The sequence below is a fragment of the Glycine soja genome, chromosome 13, assembly GCF_004193775.1.
Source record: "Glycine soja cultivar W05 chromosome 13, ASM419377v2, whole genome shotgun sequence".
NCBI classification, from domain to species: domain Eukaryota; kingdom Viridiplantae; phylum Streptophyta; class Magnoliopsida; order Fabales; family Fabaceae; genus Glycine; species Glycine soja.
Genome location: NC_041014.1, coordinates 21,921,505 through 21,940,817, shown reverse-complemented (window position 1 = coordinate 21,940,817; position 19,313 = coordinate 21,921,505). Strand labels below are relative to the sequence as shown.

Sequence of the window (19,313 nt, the reverse complement as noted above, 5' to 3'; positions counted from 1 at the left end):
CCCTCATTCTCGTTACTGAATCCCAAAAACTCTTGAATCAAATTCAACTTTCCTCATCCATGGCTGGCTCGAATCCTCCCTCTCCACCATCTTCTGTTACACATCCTGCACTCACAGTCCCCAACATTACCAATTTTATCAAAATTAAGTTAGATATAGAAAAGAGTCAGTACAACACTTGGTCAGAATTGTTCAAAATCCATGCAAGAGCCTACCAAGTTATTGATCACATTATTCCCTCCTCTGCTGATGATACACGTGATATATCTCTCCAACAAACAGACCCCAAGCTTTGGTCACGCCTTGATGCTGTTGTTCTCCAATGGATCTACGGAACTATTTCCGATGATTTGCTGAACACAATCATTGAACGTGACACGACGGCAGAAATGGCGTGGAACCGCTTGTTTGAAATCTTCTTTGATAATAAGCATTCCAGAGCACTCTATCTCGAACAAGAATTTTCGCGAGTGCAGATGGAACAATTCCCTAATGCTTCATCACACTGTCAACATTTGAAAACACTATCTGATCAATTGTCAAATGTTGGTGCGCCAGTATCAAATGAAAGATTGGTGTTGCAACTTATTTCTGGACTAACAGATGCATATGCCACCGTCGGATCACAGATTCGACATGGAGAAACTCTCCCGCCCTTCTACAAAGCCCGTTCAATGATTGTTTTAGAGGAAACAGCAAAGGCGAAAAAGGCTGCAACCGTTACAGACAATTCTGCGTTTCTCGCTTCTCAAGATGTCAGCACTGTTAATAATTCTTCTCAACAGAATTATAACAATACACCAAACAGCACCAATCATGGAGGTCGTGGCAGCGACAATACAGCCTCTAACCGCGGTCGTGGTAGCAACCGTGGTGGCCGTGGTAATCGTGGTAGGGGTCGCAACGGAGGTCGCAATAATCGGTCACAATATTACCAATATCCGCAACAACAACAGTGGGCTGTTCCACCTTGGGCTGCACCGTGGCAACCATGGGCCACGCCACCATGTCCGTACCCAACTACGCCAAATTGGCAACATCAGTCCACTCCTCGCCAGCAAGGAATTCTTGGACCAAAGCCTCCACAAGCTCATATGGCAGCCACATCAGCAAATAATGCTCAACCATCATATGCATCAACCGACATTCAAGCTGCGATGCATACTCTTTCTATGGCTCCTCCTGATGATCAGTGGTACATGGATACCGGGGCCACCTCTCACATGACTGCAAATGGAGGTAATCTCACTTCTTATTCCAATATGAGCAATAATATTATCGTTGGTAGTGGTCATAATATTCCAGTTATTGGTCGAGGAAATGCATTAATCCCAAATTCTCACCACCCCTTAACCCTACATAATGTCTTACATGCACCTCAGTTAATTAAAAATCTTGTTTCTGTAAGAAAATTTACCATTGACAATGATATTTCTGTTGAATTTGATCCATTTGGTTTTTCTGTGAAGGATTTTCAGACAGGGATTATTTTAATGAGATGTGATAGCTCAGGCGATCTATATCCACTCACCTCAAGACCAACCACTACCTACCCATCCAATTTTGTCGCTTTATCCAAAGAATTATGGCACAATCGTTTAGGACATCCAGGCATTCCAGTTTTTAATTCTCTACAAAGAAACAATTTTATTTTATGTAATAAGCTTCCAAAGCATTTTTTTTGTCATTCCTGTCCTCTTGGAAAACACACAAAATTACCTTTTTATGAATCTTCTTCTTATACTATGATGCCTTTTGATATTGTTCACAGTGATATTTGGACGTCCCCTGTGCTCAGCTCAGGTGGACATCGTTATTATGCTTTGTTCCTAGATGACTTCACGAATTTTTTGTGGACTTTTCCAATTGCAAATAAATCTCAAGTCCATTCCATCTTTATTCAGTTCCGTGCTCATATTAAAACACAATTTGAAAGAGAAATCAAATGTTTTCAATGTGATAATGGAAAAGAATATGACAATGCACATTTTCATAAATTTTGTGAACTAAATGGAATGATGTTTCGATTCTCTTGTCCATACACCTCACCCCAAAATGGAAAAGCCGAAAGAAAAATTCGCACCATCAATAATATCATTCGCACCCTCCTGGCCCATGCTTCTCTCCCATCTCATTTTTGGCATCATGCACTACAGATGGCTACTTACCTCCTCAACATACTCCCTAACAAAAAGCTTGCCCTACAAACCCCTACTAAAATTCTCTACCAAAAAGATCCGTCATATTCTCACCTTAAAGTTTTTGGTTGTCTCTGTTACCCTCTTATTCCCTCTGTAACTAGAAATAAATTACAGCCTCGCTCAACTCCATGCGTCTTTTTAGGTTATCCTTCAAATCACCGAGGTTATAAATGTTATGAGTTGTCGAGTCGTAAAATTATTCTTTGTAGGCATGTTATTTTTGATGAAAATACGTTTCCGTTTTCTGCCTTGAATGCTCCTCCAACCTCTAGTTATGATTTTTTGGATACAAGCGACACACCATTTCTTAACACCGACCCAACCTCTTCACCCCTCATGACACCAACGCCTAACCAACATTCCCCTCATCCAAATACTACCCCATTACCAACACCTATCTCATTACCCAATCGCACTACTACGACCCCCACCTCCCAACATATGCCATCATCAACCTCTGTCCCTTCCTCCACACAAACTACCGAACCAATCAGCTCATCATCACCATCACCCCCTTCCCCTCAAATGACCACTAGAGCACAACATGGCATTTTTAAGCCTCGCAAACTTTTCAATCTCCACGCATCAGCTTCACACTCAATTTCTCCCTTGCCTACCAATCCCATTAATGCATTACAAGATCCTAATTGGAAAATGGCCATGACCGACGAATATAATGCTCTTATTGAAAATAAGACGTGGGACTTAGTGCCCCGTCCAACTGATGCTAATGTTATCCGAAGTTTGTGGATTTTCAGGCATAAAAAGAAAGCTGATGGTTCATTTGAAAGGTACAAGGCTCGGCTAGTAGGTAATGGTTCGAATCAACAGACTGGTGTCGATTGCGGAGAAACCTTTAGTCCCGTAGTTAAACCAGCAACTATTCGAACGGTTCTCAGTATTGCTCTTTCCAAATCATGGGGTCTTCATCAGTTGGATGTCAAAAATGCTTTCCTACATGGTAATCTCAATGAAACCGTGTACATGTACCAACCTGCTGGCTTCCGCGATCCGCAATACCCTGATTATGTATGCTTGTTGAAGAAGTCTCTCTATGGTCTTAAACAAGCACCTCGTGCTTGGTACCAACGCTTCACTGATTTTGTTGCTACCTTGGGCTTTTCTCATAGTATATGTGATAACTCATTATTCACCTACCACAATGGCAATGACACGGCCTACATCCTTCTTTATGTAGATGATATCATTCTCACTGCATCCTCTGACACTCTACGCCAATCTATCATGTCTAAACTGAGTTCCGAATTTGCTATGAAAGATTTGGGTCCTCTTAGTTATTTTCTAGGTATCTCAGTTACCAGGCATTCCAGTGGTATGTTTCTCTCTCAACATAAATATGCTGAAGAAATCATTGAGAGAGCTTCCATGTCCTCCTGCAAACCGGTTTCAACTCCAGTGGATACAAAAGCAAAACTCAGTGGAACCTCTGGCAACCCATATCATGATCCATCTGAATATAGAAGTCTTGCTGGTGCTTTGCAATACCTTACTTTCACAAGACCTGATATTTCTTATGCCGTTCAGCAAGTATGTCTTTTCATGCATGATCCAAGAACACAACACATGACTGCCTTGAAGCGAATCATTCGATACATCAAAGGCACCATCACTCACGGTTTACATCTCTCTCCCTCCTCAGTTGACAAACTCACCACATATACTGATGCTGACTGGGGGGGATGTCCGGACACCCGCAGGTCCACGTCCGGTTATTGTGTTTATCTTGGAGATAATTTAGTTTCATGGTCTGCCAAACGTCAACCAACTCTTTCTCGTTCTAGTGCAGAGGCAGAGTATCGTGGTGTTGCTAACGTTGTCTCTGAATCCTGTTGGCTTCGAAATTTACTCTTAGAACTTCAGTGTCCTATTGCGAAAGCCACACTAGTATATTGTGACAATGTTAGTGCTGTCTACTTATCAGGAAATCCCATTCAACACCAACGCACTAAACACATTGAAATGGATATTCATTTTGTGCGTGAAAAGGTTGCTCGTGGCCAGATACGCGTTCTACATGTTCCTTCACGCTACCAAATAGCTGACATTTTCACAAAGGGCCTTCCGCTGCAGCTATTCAGCGCCTTTAGAGATAGTCTCAACATTCGTCCTCCTCCCGTTTCGACTACGGGGGTGTATTAGAATATAAAATATTCTTTGTAATATTCCTTGTCTATTATATTTTTAGTAATAGCTTTATGTGAATTAAATAGCATTGATTCTGTAGAATCAAATTGATTCAAAACTATTGTATATATACACACTTGAGACTATGAAATAAACAAGCCAAATATTCTCTATTATTGTTATTCATTAGATATTTCGGGAAATAAATATCTAGTGGATTGGAGAACGAATCAAATAAGATGATTCTATTTCTTATTCTTAATGTTTTCGATCTCGCTTTTGTAGGAATAAGTCATAGAGATTGAGAAAAATAGATCATTCACCACCAATGATGAAAAATTCCTTGAAAAATTAAAGATTAGTAATTATTTCAAAAATTAAAAAAAGAAATTTTTTGGTCTTATACATACACAAGAAAAAATCAAAAAAGAAAGAAGAATTTAGTCTCTTTCTTTTATGACTTAGGAGCCGTGCTCCTAGATGAAAATCTCATGCACCATTTTGAATGAGAGAAAGAAATGAAAATTTTTCTTTTCGAAAGTTCCTCCTGTTCAATTTCATTTTTTGAGAGGTGACTAGACTATTATAATCAAGTCAAAGGAACCACAAGGGAAAATCCCTCTCTCCTGTTCACTTCATAGTGTAAATGCCATTACGTTGACTATATCCAATAATGCTTACATGCAAAGGATTGTCTTTTATATATGCCTATGATTATTATGAATGTCATCGACTATTCTTGCTAAGAAATGTCACTCATAAACTTTATAATTGTACGATGCGCGGCATGCTAAAAATTTAAAGTTCTGATTCATATTTTATTCGTAAGTTGAATATTAAAGATTTTGGATGAGTAAAACCTTAGAATAGTCAAAATGAACTATATGAATACTCTTATAAATAAAAAAGAGTTTAATATTGACAATGTAAGATACTATAATTTTTTTATCCTAATAATATATAATCATTTTTCTCAATAAAAAATAAGAATGCAATGTGATGAACTCAAAAAATATTTGGCAAGAAAGTCTGGGGTAGAGAAAAATGTCCAAAATTTGAATGGAAGACAAGATAAAAGAAAAATAAACTTTTGTAGGAAAATCATTTTTCTCTATTTGTTTTCTTTCAAAATTTGTCTTTAACAACATAAAATTGTATCACCATTTATATGTTTTTAATTTTTTTTCACTCACTTAAACACACTATAAATGGAATTTTTGACACCAATAATATAAATAAAATATATATTTACCAAAATGACACAAACTAACTATTATTTACATGTATGATATAAATTACTATTCATACGTGAGAAATCAATTCTCTCCTAACCAATTTCTCACCTCTCTTTTATTTATTTTTATTCAATTTTATGTTGTATTATTTTTGTTGTGTAGTGTCAGTCAAGTTGCCACTAAATACATATTTAATAATTACAAACACATTTTTACTCAATTTAGCGTTGATTAAATTGACGCTTAACTTTTCACTATATAATTATATTTTATTGTAAACTTTGTAAATATAATATACTCTTCATTTTGTATTTATATTTTATAATCTAAACAAAAAATTGAAATAAAAATTAACAAAGTACATATGAATAAAAGTACTTATGTTTTTAAAAGTATTTTTTAATGAAATAAGCAGTTTTTTTTAATAATCCAATATAGGTATTTTATGTCGGTTGAGCTGACATTAAACTCTTTGATGCATAATATTACTTTGATATCAAACAGCTCTATCATATTTAAGAATCTAGTCATTAAACATGTATTTAGCGTCAGCTTGACCAACATTAAATAAAAAAATAACATGATGTGAAATCAATTCTTTAGGAACCAATCTTACAACATAAAAAATGAAAAATAAATAAAAGAAAGGTGAAAAATCGGTTTGGGGAACCAATTTTTCACCTATGAACAGTAATATGTATCATGGATGTAAATAATAGTTGACTTGTATTAATTGGGTAAATATATATTTTATTTATATTATTGGGGTAAAAAATTCACCATAAATATCCTATAAAAAGGTGTTAAAGTTACAACTTGTAATGAAGTTCATAAAAAAAACAAATGAATTCTATAACAGATTGAGTCTTTAACACCTTTAATTATTATGATTGATATTTCTAACAAAAAGTAATAAATTAACCTTTGTTGATAAAAAATTAATGCATATAACATAATAAGAATCAAAAGAAATCTTTGCTAAAAAAATATATGGAGGTAATATTATTACATTTTATTGTGTTGACTATGATATTGGTACAAAATAATCTTCACTTGAGCACACAAGATGAATATTTTTGTTTTAACATAATTTATTTTATACTCAAGGATTAGATAGGATTTGAACCCTGAATCATTTTGTTAAGGAACAAAAAATGAAAATTTTCATTTTTTTAAATAAACAATCCATTTATTCATAAAGAATTGGTAGAACTAAATCGAACCGAATGATTATAAGTAACCATTCTTTTAATCTAGAATTAGACATTCATTTAAAAATATGAGATTCATAATTATTATTAGTTACTTTACTAAAATTTTCAATAATAATATTTTTGAAATAATCAAATAGATATCTATTTGATAAATTGATCGAAATTTATTATATTATTATTAATTATTAATCCCTATTATCACATTTGACAACATTTGTTGGTTGTAATATTATTACATAAATTAGAAGAAATTTATGTAAGGTAAAAAAAAACAAGAATTTTAAGTGTAAATTAAATGTAAAATTATTAAACTTGAATGTAATTTATTCTAAAAGTAAGTTCATGTGAAGAAGTTTCACTATGAATCCCATCATTGGGTAGTCTCGATCCTTTTCTTAAATGAATCCTTAAAATTATAGAATTAAATTGAGTCCATAGTAAAATTTGTTCTTTTAGTCTTAGACACTCAGACTAACACGGGTTGATATTAATAATAATAACTTATATTTTTTAATTAAATAATTTAAAGTTTAAATATTGATTTTGAGTATGAAATAAATCATATAAAAAAATATATTTACTTTGTATGCGTGGTAAGTATTTCATGTGAATGCCCTGGTAAGAAAGAAAAAGAGATTATGACCTCAACCTTCTTTCTCTATGATTGGGTGTAGATATTTTAAAGAAGAAAATAAAAGTAAATAAATAAGTAAAAGGAAAACCAAACTTAAAATATTTTTTTTCCTTTAAAAAATTAAATTTGGATGAAATTGATTATTTAAAAATAATTTTAAATTTTTTTAGATGTTTTATTCCAAAATAAAATAATATAATAATATGGAACTCGTTATAAACTTTTTAGTCCAATATAAAAACTATCCAAAATTATTTTAATTTAAAGTTAAAAACAATTCTTTAATATGAAATTAAACATATGAACATTTACATAAAATCTCATATTTTATCTTGATTTTTACTTATTCAACAATCAACATGAATTCAATCACCTCTTGTCAAGAAAAAGAAAAAAAAAGAAGCATGAATTAATTACCCATTAATACTTTGACTTCTAAACTTGAGTCAGAGCTGGTGTCCTCCCTCCTCCGTACCCATTTTCGACAAAGAAAAATCGATAACTTAAAACTTACAATTAATAATCCTCAAAATATTCTCTCTATCAAGTGGTAGATTAATCATGAACATGAACACAAACACGAACAGCTGGCGTGGATATATAGATTATTGGTCCAGTGGTTTCCACTGTATTGTGTCAGCAACCACTCTTCTAACTGCTTCCTCCAAGGCATGCTCGTCCCATTCATTGCCCTGCAATGAAAAGCAAACAAACACAGAGACGATTATTCTTCCTTCATCTTCAGTCAAAACAGTTAAAGCGTTCACCTTTAATTTTTGGGTTGTTGTCTTTTGAATAATTGGCCATGTCTTCTATGGGTACCCTCAAGGAAAAAGTGATGCTGATTGATGGCAACATTATCTCTATATAATTAGGTTCAACTCTTTATTTATTTACAGTTTTATATTTTTTAATAATTTTTTTATCAGCAAATAAAATCCATTATTGGAAAAGAGTATAAGGGTATAAGGGTACTCAATCCATAACAAAAACAGAACCACAATTAAATTCTGTATACTTCTCCCCAAAAAGGAAACCTCCCCAACTACACAATGCCATTATTGGAATACGAATCTATACAACCTGTAACCTCCCTTCCCATAACAGATATATCTTGAATTTATTCAAATACTTTTAAAAATTTAGTTTAATAGTATGTTTTGTCGAAGGAATTTTCTTAAAATATGGAAAACCATACTAGAGTTTTTTTTTTTTAATGCGGTTGTGGTGTTTGGGGGAGGGAAGGAATTTAGAGTCTTGGTACCAGCAAATTATATTAGAAATTAGTTAATACAGAGACCAAATCAAACCACATCCTTTACAATTGGACCTTCTGAGCGTCTTCTTTCAGCTGTTGAACCATAATTATATCATATGAATGCTTGATATCGATTTTTTCATCTCAATATAATAAAGGGGAAAATATCTTCGATACTGCTATATTATAAAGCTGATACTTCTTCTAGATTTAATTGAGATCGATTAACTCTGTCGTGATGATAGTACAGACTAGGTGTCATTGTCATGGTTAAACCAGCTGTGCAAATCACTGTCAAAAAGTGTATTGATTAAGAGATGAAAGTATAAAAAATGTGAGTTAATTTTCACTAGTTTTCTTATTTTTCACGCTCAATATTTCCACTGTATTCCCCATCTTATCCTACTCAACTCTAAACATTTACTGGAACAAGGTTAATCAGAGTTGAAGTACTTTTGGTTTAACCAAAGCAAGTGTTTGATACCAGTGTGATCAAATTTGTACACTTACACTAAATAGTTTTTTTTAAGTATAAATTTAACCAATTAAACGCGTTAATTAAAATTTCGTATACAATAAATTAAGTTTATAAAATTTATACAAATTAAAGCTTATCGTTACTTCATTGCAATTTTTATTTTAATGGATAATATATAATTTAAAATATAAGCACATGGTGGTTACTAGCTAGATAACAAGTAACCCTACACACGTAAAAATAATGTTTTAACATGAACTACTACATACCTCAATAATCCTCAGTCTGAAGGTTAATTGGTTAATGGTTGTCCCTCCTATAATATGGTTGTTTGCGTACATGGAAACCAAGTTTACGTTCTGAACCCTTTCTAAGAATTCCAATAGCCGAATCAATACATCAACTCGAGAACTTTCTCCTCTCAGTGTCACTTGCACGTCCACCATTCGCTCTTCTGATAATGAACTCGATTCCAACACGGCCGAAACAAGAACATTCAATCTTTCATTTGAGGAGCTACTGCTAGGTTTAGCTTTGTTTTCTTTAGTACTAGTAGCTGACACTGTAGTTTCTTTTGCTGATAAAACTGCCATCAGCTGCTGATTTCTCAAGTTAATCTTTTCAATTTCATCCATCAATGATCTCATTGTATCCTTTGCTGTTGTAAGGATCGTCCCTTTGGCTTTCTAATTAAACCATCCAAAGTTCACACCTCTTAATCGGGTTCAACCAAAAAAACAAATATATGATTTTTTTTTGTATAATTGCAGTGGTGGTCTTCAGCACAAGGTGGACGACCACCTAGGATTTCATATTTAGAGGACACCAATTTTTTTTATTTAGTTTACATTATTTTTTTGTTTGTTTGTAATAATAATACGTATGATTCATGATTTTATGAAAAAGCTATAAGCATTGAATTGCTGAATTATAAGAAAAATGTTGAAATGATGTTTGATATATATATATACCTTAGTTCCTGGAGGAAGAAGAGCTCTAAGTGCCTGAAAACTCTCATTGAGTTTTTCGCGCCTTCTTCGCTCTGTTATCATATGATGCTGCTGGTGTTGGGTACTAATGGGACGGGATGCAGGTTGACTAACGAGTTCTCTCATTCTCATCAAATTTAAGTTTGTAAAGAATGCAAATGATCTATTCTGTGGGCTTTGCCTGCGAAAATTGGATCCCATGTAGGGTGTTATATTAGGGTTCATTGTATCTGGTCTATATGTATTGAAAGCGGTGGCTCCTGGATGTACTATTGAAGTATAATTAGGCAAAATTTGGCGGGGTTGATGCTGCTGAGAAGTTGAAGAAGAAGAAGAAAGTGGAGACATAACACTCATAAGTGCTCTTACTATTGCTTCATGTTCACCATCTGGTGTGGGAAAATAACTTGGAATGACAGGAGCTAAATCTATTTCTTGGATGCTTTGTTGTTGGTGTGTTTGTGTGGGAAGGGTTTGAGGAAAATGGAACTGGGAAGTACCCGGAATACTACTGAGTAATAGTGATGATGAACATTGATCAGGGCTACCCGTGGATAATGACATGAAGCAAAATGATGATGAAGGTAGTATAGTTTTCTTAATTACTTGAGAAATGTTGGAGAACCCAAGCTCAATTTCTCCGTTTTTGCACCCCATGAAAACAGCAATCTGCGATAAAGAGCAAATACAGATTAATTATGATTTAGGACGGGATTACTGATTAAAGGTTTCCAGCTTTTTTTTCCACCATGAAACTATACCTCAATCCTTGCTTCCTGTAAAAACATAAATAACAAGTTACTTTAGACAAAAATTAATTCCTTTCATCATTATTTTTGTTTTTTAGACATCATTATTTTCAAATTGATTACTTGAAAGAATTGTGTTTGTATTTCTGTCGAAGTCAGTCTTAGAAGATCCAATAGTTGCAGCTCAATGTAGGGAAGCTGATTCCTGAAAGCGACTCCAGGTACACATCTAAAAAAACAAAAAGAAAAGTAAAACCAATTATAGGAAAGAAAGATGATGAATAAGACAACATTTACACGCTGAAGTACGGTACCGAACTTTAAATGTAAACGTACCAATCATGTTAATTTAAATAAAAAATAATAATTAGAGAACAAGTAGGCTATTAGCCTTACTCGTGATTGACATCAAACGTTAAAGCCCGATATTGGTGAAAAAGCCTTTCAGCTACACTCCCTAAATAAGAGCTTGGTTGGTTGTTCGTTACATCGCAGTAACCATCAAAGAAGAACAAACTACCAAGAAATATTAAAAACAAGACTGAAATCAGAAATCGATCAGAAATAAACTATCAAATGACGTGTTAATTACTTAGTAGTCTTAAGTATATATATTATATACTTTGATAAATTGGAGTCATATTGCCACAGACAAACGTAAGTGCAGCCAAAAGATTGCACCAGAGAGCGAAAAAAATCAGCTCTGGCGGCTTTAGGGAGGGTGAAGACGCCATCCATGGGGTGCAATGGAAAAATATTGCTAAGGCTTTTGCATGATATTGGTGAATGAGAGCAGGGTGTGTGTATAATATTGTGTCATATCTTAATCAATTGATTGGTTACATTGACATAAGGTAACGTACTCCTATATATACGTTCATGAGAGATGGTGTGTGATGGCTATAGCTTGGATTCATATACATTGCAAAAGACAGAATGCAATTTTTTAAAGCCGTCATATATAGTTGATAATTTTGTATGTGAAGGGAAAGGAACGTTCAGATCAAAGAGCTAGGGTGTGATCATGTTTATTGAGAAAAGTCTGGCCCTAGAAAAAATGTATATGTGTGAAACCCAACCCACAAGGAAAGAGACGTTAACGTTGGCAATGAATTAATTCAATTGCATGTGTGAAACCCATCCCATAAGGAAAGACACGTTGGCAATGAATGAATTCAATTGCATGTCCCTCTTGCTTAAGACAGCTGAGAGAATTGTCTTTTAATAGCAACGGACTCGTTCAAACTTACTAATAGTAACTAGAAGAAGCATTGACTCTATACAGTATAATTAGAGAAATGATCATGTACATTTCAATTTTTTTTATATAGGCAAACAGATCAAAGGAAGTTGAAGAAAAGAAAAGTATATATGATAAAGGATGTGATGTAATAAAAAAATTAAGGTAAAAATAGATGGAAATGTATGAATATCATTATTGTTAAAATAAAGAAAAAAGAAATCGTACTTACACAATTTATTTATACAACAAAGAAAGAGTTAATGAAAAAAAATCAAGTTTGATATAAAATAGTTAATGTAATATATTGAGAGAAATATTAAAAAATAATATTATTCATACAATAAAATTTTACATCTATTTTTTCTTTTTAATTATCTTTCTATCATACAATACATATTTTATTAGAAATTTCGATTCTCTATGCGATCTATATTTAATTATTTTATTAGAAATTTTTACTTCCATTTTTCCTTTTTTTCACAACAAGAAAATATGGAAATGACGTTCAAAATGTAGTGTTAACTCTGAACCAACGTTAATAGTGTTGGTGAAGCCGACACAAGATATATTTTTAAATTATTTTAAAACCAACAATTAGTATCGGTCAAAATCGACGCTAACTTGAAATTTAGCATTGTTGTTGTGTTGGTCAGAGAACTCTCTTAGTGTAATTCAGATAATTTGAGAATTTGGGTCTTAGAGGAATGCAAGTTTGGTTTCTTAATGCCTCTCAATTCGCAGGTTTTGAATGTGATTTAAGCGATAACAGATACAATTTTATCCGAGAAATGTAAATTTAAGATATGTTTATAGATCACCACATCACTGTATAATAGGTGTTCGCTAAAAGCTTCATAATGGTCATACTTCCCATTGTTCATTTAGCTTTCATGAGATTGAGACTTATAAATAGAAGGCAAAGTCAAACAATTTCATTTGTTGAATCATAATTTTGTCCTTGTACTTCAATTTTTGTGCCTGTTTGCTAGAAATTGGGAAGAATATGGTGTTTGAGTTGGAGAAGGGTAAATTTGCTAGCTCAAGTGTGATTACTTTGTGGTGGTCTAAAATTGCCAATAAATGTTAATCAAGTTTTAGGGGTTTAAAACTGTTATAGATTATATTTCAAAATCGCCACAAAATATAAATGTTACAAGCCACTAATGGAATTAGTGAGGTGGGACATAATTCACCGATTTCTTATAGTTAAATCAGACTCATTGACTTGAAAATATAAATTAAGACTAAGTTTGATCTGAAAGCATATGGACCAAATACATATTTTTCTCCTAAAAAGTAATTAAGTTAATTAGTTAACACATAGTAGCTAGGCTAAATAGTTTAGTCTTAATAGTTGATTCATCTTATAATCCAAGTTGGTTAAGTAAAAAAATGAGTTTTTTTTTTTTTTTTTATAATTTAAGGCCTATAACCAGCTTTAATCCATAGAGTTTTATGTGGGCCTTTGAGTGTTGAAGACATTTTTGGTGTTGATTCATGTGGATCGGGGCTAAATAGAGTTTGATGAACCATTTGAACAAACCTAATTACATATGTATGTTCAACTCACAATGCCCACGTCGAGTAAATCTGTGTAAACATTATTGAGTAAATCATCACTCTAGTCTCTAAAAGTGTCTAGTGTTGTCACATTAGTTTCTATAATTAAGAAAAATCCAAAATAAGTTCCTAAAAGTGTATAATTCATCAGTTCAAAATTTAAAAATTGTACAACTTAAAGTGATAATATTATGTTTATATGTGATTTTTAGAGACTTAAATAAAACCACTAAAAATTTTGGAGGCTTGTTCAAAATTTTCTTAATTTTAAAGACTAATTAATATAACATCACATTATATTTCCAGTAAGTGAACAAAATAGTAGTTTGCTCAAACTTTATTCTTAAATTCATATAAAAATTTGATTTTAGAGGAAGAAATAGAAAGAATGGAAAAGCACCGAGTAAAGTTCATGGTTGAAAAGATTTGAAAATTGGTCAACTGGTCAAGGAAGGAAGGCACGCTGTTTCTTTCCTGACACTTACGTTGCAAGTCTTCATCTAATTAAAGTCTAATTACCAAAATACTTAGCAAAGTCAAATTACTCTAAAATTCCAGGCTATGCAATGGAAACCAACCCACTTTCTTTTAGAACTGTATGAACTTTGTTCGATTTTCCACTATAATAGAAATTAAGGGAATTCATTTGGTGTGTATAGGGAATATATATGTGTGGACCTAAGACAAACATGAATTGGAGTACGTTATATGGTTGCGACTTAATTGGGACGGCGGGATGCCTAGGGTGCAAGTAATTCGTGCCAAGTTTACGCAGTGTTCTCACGATGCATGCATCCAAAGCGTGCAAGGGATATCCAGAATTTTGAATAATTTACGCAAAAAAAAGTTATGTATGAACAGTAAATTTTTCATATCTTACAAAAAATATTTCTCTTTTTAATTTTTTAATTAATGCATTAAAGGCACTAGCTAGATTAGCATTTGCCTAATTTAATTTGGAGAATCATCACCTGATGGAAATCATGGAACCCTCTGAATGTGTTTAAATGCGCTCCCATTTGGAAATTGGAAGCTACCTGATGAGTGATGACTTTCCCCAACCTGTAGATATATATCATACGCACCTGTCATTGGAAATTCCAAACTATAGGTTAGGGTCAAAGAAAAACCAATGTCAAACTTTCCAGGAAGCTAGGTCAAGTACTAGATCTGTTTATTCATTGTGTTTTAATAAGTGCACCATTGGACACCTTAAGAAATATCTAGATCCCTAAAATAATTAGTTATCCACCTTTGAATAAACTTTAGTGACAAAAGAGAATGATTTTGGATTTTAGAGGAACTAAAATATTTTCTAAAACAGATACCAAAATCAAAATTAACTTGTTTTACCATAAATAAAATCAATGATTTTACATTTTAGAAGGAAGAAAAACAGATAAATTTTTTATAAAGACCAAAATCAAAACATGCACAATTTATAAAAACTAAAAATATATTTAAGTTAAAACTAAATGATAATAAATAAAATATTATTTTTACATGTTATCTTTAAATAATAACATCTTGTCATGTGACTAGTGTGTCAAACTATAGTTCATATAATTGTCAAATTGTTACTTAATAATTTAAATTAACCAGAGAGACTAATTAACAATATTTTTTATGGAGACTATGATAGATCAAAAAGGACTAAAAGCAAAAAAAACTAACATAAAATAAAGACGAAAGATCTATTTTAATCATTATAAACTTACATAAATATACATAACATATGTTTTTGTTCCTTTAAAATATTTCAAAATGTTAATTTTAGTCCTATAAATGATTTCGTACTTTTTAATTTTTACTTCCATCAAAAGTGACATGATTTTAATCCTTCATAAGAAACTAAAAACACATGTTTGTTGGTAAATATAAGAACTAAAAGCATATTAAATTTTTTTAGGAACAAAAATCAATATTACAAAATATTTTGAAGGATTGAAAAATATTTTATCCTAAAAATATACATTTTCATTTGCACTATAAATAAATAAAATATCATGTAAAAATAAAAAACAAAATAGCATGCATCAATTGTAACAATAAACAAATGTTAGAAATTAAAAAAAAAACTTAATTATCATAATATATTAACCTTAAAATAGGTAGTAACAACTAAGACCATATCATCTTAATTAAACTTATCATTTATGATTTGTTAATTATAAATATAATTATTCGGGCCAACCACTTGTTAAACCCATTAGGATTGAGTTAGGTATGATTTGAGCTAATAAAAAGGTGGTCCAAATCAAATCAAAATAAATTGAAACTTAAATACGTATTTGTCTTTTTATCAGAATAATTATCGTCCAATATCATTTTGCATAAAAAATAATAATTAAATAAAAGAGAATAATAAGTTTATAAAATTAATATTATATTATATTATCATTAATAATTTATTTATAAAATTTGTAGTTTATATTAATATTATTAAAAATATAAGTAGAAAAAATAATTAATGTTAAAATTAAAAATTAAAATAATAATTATTTTAAGATAAATTTTTATTATAGGATAATTATAACGAGAGGATGAAAATTCAACTTAACTCAATCTATACATTGAACTTATCAGACCTACCCATTAAACTTGACGCATTTTGACACTGAAACGCGCGTGTTCTCAATGGGAAAAAGAGGAATTCTCCCTTGTTCTCAAAAATGATATACCGGACATGAGGAACTTTCAAAAACAGTCTATTTGTCTTTTATATTGGTTTGAACTTCTTGACAATGAAGTATGAAAAAAATTAGTTATGTATGAATGTAATAGAATAAAATAATTTTATAATGTTATTTAATTACAAATTATTATATATAATAAGTTTATTAATTTTTATAAAATGTTTTACACCAATATTTCATCACCGTTAATCTCTCATCAAGTATTGCTACTGCCATGGGACATATATATTAGAGATGGACTGCTGACGTGGACTATTGTTATTGCTCCACTTGGCACTGTATTACGCCAGTTCTTGGAAGGCACCCTCGTCCCAATCACTGCCCTGCAAAGCATTTCATTTACCTTTTGTCACATTTTTATTAGTCTTAGAATTATTGGGCGTGCCTAGCTATTTTTTCTCCATGGGTAGGGAACCCTGAAGAAAAAAAGGGATGTTGATTTATTACAATATCTATATCTGGTTATGTGATACCTAGCCTGTTCTCATCTTTTATATATATTTTTGCTTAGTAAGATGAAAAGAATAAATCAATTAATTTATAATATAATAGCAGTATCATTTTAAAAATAAAACTGGACAATGCAGTTACAGTATAGTTATTTAGACTCTCAGTACCAAGAAATTATATTAAAAATTTACTAACTCAGGACAAGAGTAAAGTTATTTAGAGGGAATGTCTAAATATCAGTGTGTTTAATGGATCATGCAGGGATGCTTAAGTAACCCTATACACAAAGCAAATATTACTTGCGATTAGGTGCTTCATGAACTGTTGTTTTGGGGTACGAACCTCAATAATCCTCAGCCTGAAGGCTAATTGATTAATGGTTGTCCCTCCTGTAATATGGTTATTTGCACCCATGGAAATCAAGTTTACGTTCTGAACCCCTTCTAAGAATTCCAAATTAATAACCGAATCAATACATCAACTTGAGAACTTTCTTCTCTAACCGTCACTTGCAAGTCCACCATTTAATTTGTTCTTCTGATGAACTTGATTCCGATACATGCGAAACCCCAACATTCAATCTTTAATTTGAGGACCTAGCTTTAGCTAGCGTTGCTTTCTTCAGTACTAGCTAGTATACTAGCTGTAGCTTCTTAATTTGGCTGACAAAACTTTCATCAACTGCTGATTTCTCATGTTAAGCTTTTCAACTTGTAAGAATCCCCGCTTTGTTTTTCTAAACCACCCAAGTTCAAACCGAGTCATTTATTTCGAATTAAAACAAAAAAAAAGTCATATACTAATGAAAAAATGTTAATTGTTAGTATTATATAAATACATTAATTTTCTATATTAAAAAATTATGATCATAATGTGTCATACTGTCATACAAGAGCTTAAACGAATCAAGTTCTTAAAGCTTAAACTTGACTTGTAAAAAAAATTAATTACTCAAATTTGATTCATTTAATTATTTTATCAAGCCTAAATAAAAGCTTGAGCTTGGTTTGTTAAAAAAACTTAAACTTAAACTAACTCATTTATAGGGTGAATTTGTTTAAACTTAAAATAAGTAATTTTTAAGAAATAAATAGAAATAAAATTATTTTTTTTAAGTACGAACAATTTAGTCAAACACACTAAAGAAAATAAAAAATTACTTATTTTATTAAAATAAGTATTTATTTCAAAAAATAAATTTAAATAAATTATATCATAACTTAATCATTTTTGCTTTATGAAATTATTCTTTAACTTTATCAATATAACATTTAATATTTACTTTATACTACATAATTATTTACTTGCTAATAGAAAAATGTGCTTTAACATATGATATGTGGAATTAAAAAATTTAGACTATTGCATTTTCATAATTTAGTAAATAAAAATAAAACATAACTTATTGACTGTTACAAAACAAAGAATATACTAAACTTTAATGTTGAAACAACATGTATCAAAGTTTTATGCAAATATACAACATTACCAATATATATTGACAGTTGACAGTTATTCACCAGTTCTTAATGTTGATCTTTTAAAACTTAAATTCAATATATTTAAATAACCAAGTTTAATTTTAAGTTTAAATTTATTTATTTAATTAAATAAACGAGCTTGAACGAGTTATTAACCAATCAAATCCGTATAATTCACGAATAACTTAACTTGTTTACTCCCTATTTTCATAGTAGTATATTATTAATATTATGCTACAGTTAGACAAGAAATACAGCAACAGATGTATAAACTTAACTCCTACCGGCCGGTTAGCCATAAGACATTTGTTTTTGTAATAAAATAATAACAACACGTATCAAAAAGCTATGAGCATTGCATTGCTAATTAAATTACAAGAGAAGTGCTGAAATGTAGTTTGATATATATGTACCTTAGTTCCCGGAGGAAGAAGTGCTCGAAGTGCCTGAAAATTTTCATTGAGTTTTCCTCGCCTTCTCTCTGATATCGTATGATAATGCTGAGTACTAATAATCGGACGGGTTGCTTGATTGCTTTCTCTCATTCTCGTCAAATTTAAGTTTCTAAAGAATCCAAATGATCTACTGTGCAGGCTTTGTGTGTGAAAATTGAACCCCAACATATGGGGTGTTATGTTTGGGTTTATATCTGGTCTATATGATCTCTTGGAAGCTGTATCTTCTGGATGTGTTATTGAAGCATAATTGGGAAAATTTTGGTGGGGTTGATGATGCTGAGGAGTTGAAGAAGAAGGTGTAAATAGAACACGCGGAGAAATGCTTCTACTATTTGCTTCATGATCACCCTCTGGTGTGAAGAAATTGCTTGGAATGCTATTTTGTTCGTGTGGGAAGGGTTTCAGGAAAGTGGGACTGGAAGTGCCCGGAATACTGAGTCATAGTGAAGATGAACATTGAACAGTTGTTGGTTGTGAATGTATATAGAAATCTTCAGGAAATAAATTTTTAAGTGCTGCTGA

The 19,313-nt window shown here is 31.7% G+C and overlaps 1 protein-coding gene across 1 annotated transcript; it reads right to left on the bottom strand.

The window, feature by feature from the left end:
• Positions 1–7,813: 7,813 nt before the first annotated feature.
• LOC114381202 (putative transcription factor bHLH041) lies at positions 7,814–11,715 on the bottom strand. The gene is made up of 7 exons (XM_028340399.1): positions 11,526–11,715; positions 11,300–11,419; positions 11,027–11,132; positions 10,916–10,930; positions 10,137–10,823; positions 9,435–9,851; positions 7,814–8,121 (listed from the first exon to the last, which is right to left on the bottom strand). The coding sequence occupies exons 1-7, from the start codon at positions 11,639–11,641 to the stop codon at positions 8,035–8,037; spliced, it is 1,548 nt and encodes a 515-aa protein (XP_028196200.1). The 5' UTR covers positions 11,642–11,715; the 3' UTR covers positions 7,814–8,034.
• Positions 11,716–19,313: the final 7,598 nt, after the last annotated feature.

Excerpts from the sequence above, each read along its gene's own strand:
- LOC114381202 (XM_028340399.1), bottom strand. The coding sequence starts at position 11,641 with ATGGATGGCGTCTTCACCCTCCCTAAAGCCGCCAGAGCTGATTTTTTT. Across the intron at positions 9,852-10,136 it reads TTCTTCCTCCAGGAACTAAG|AAAGCCAAAGGGACGATCCT; the intron begins GTATATATATAT and ends TGGTTTAATTAG. Across the intron at positions 8,122-9,434 it reads TCAGACTGAGGATTATTGAG|GGCAATGAATGGGACGAGCA; the intron begins GTATGTAGTAGT and ends TTTTCATTGCAG.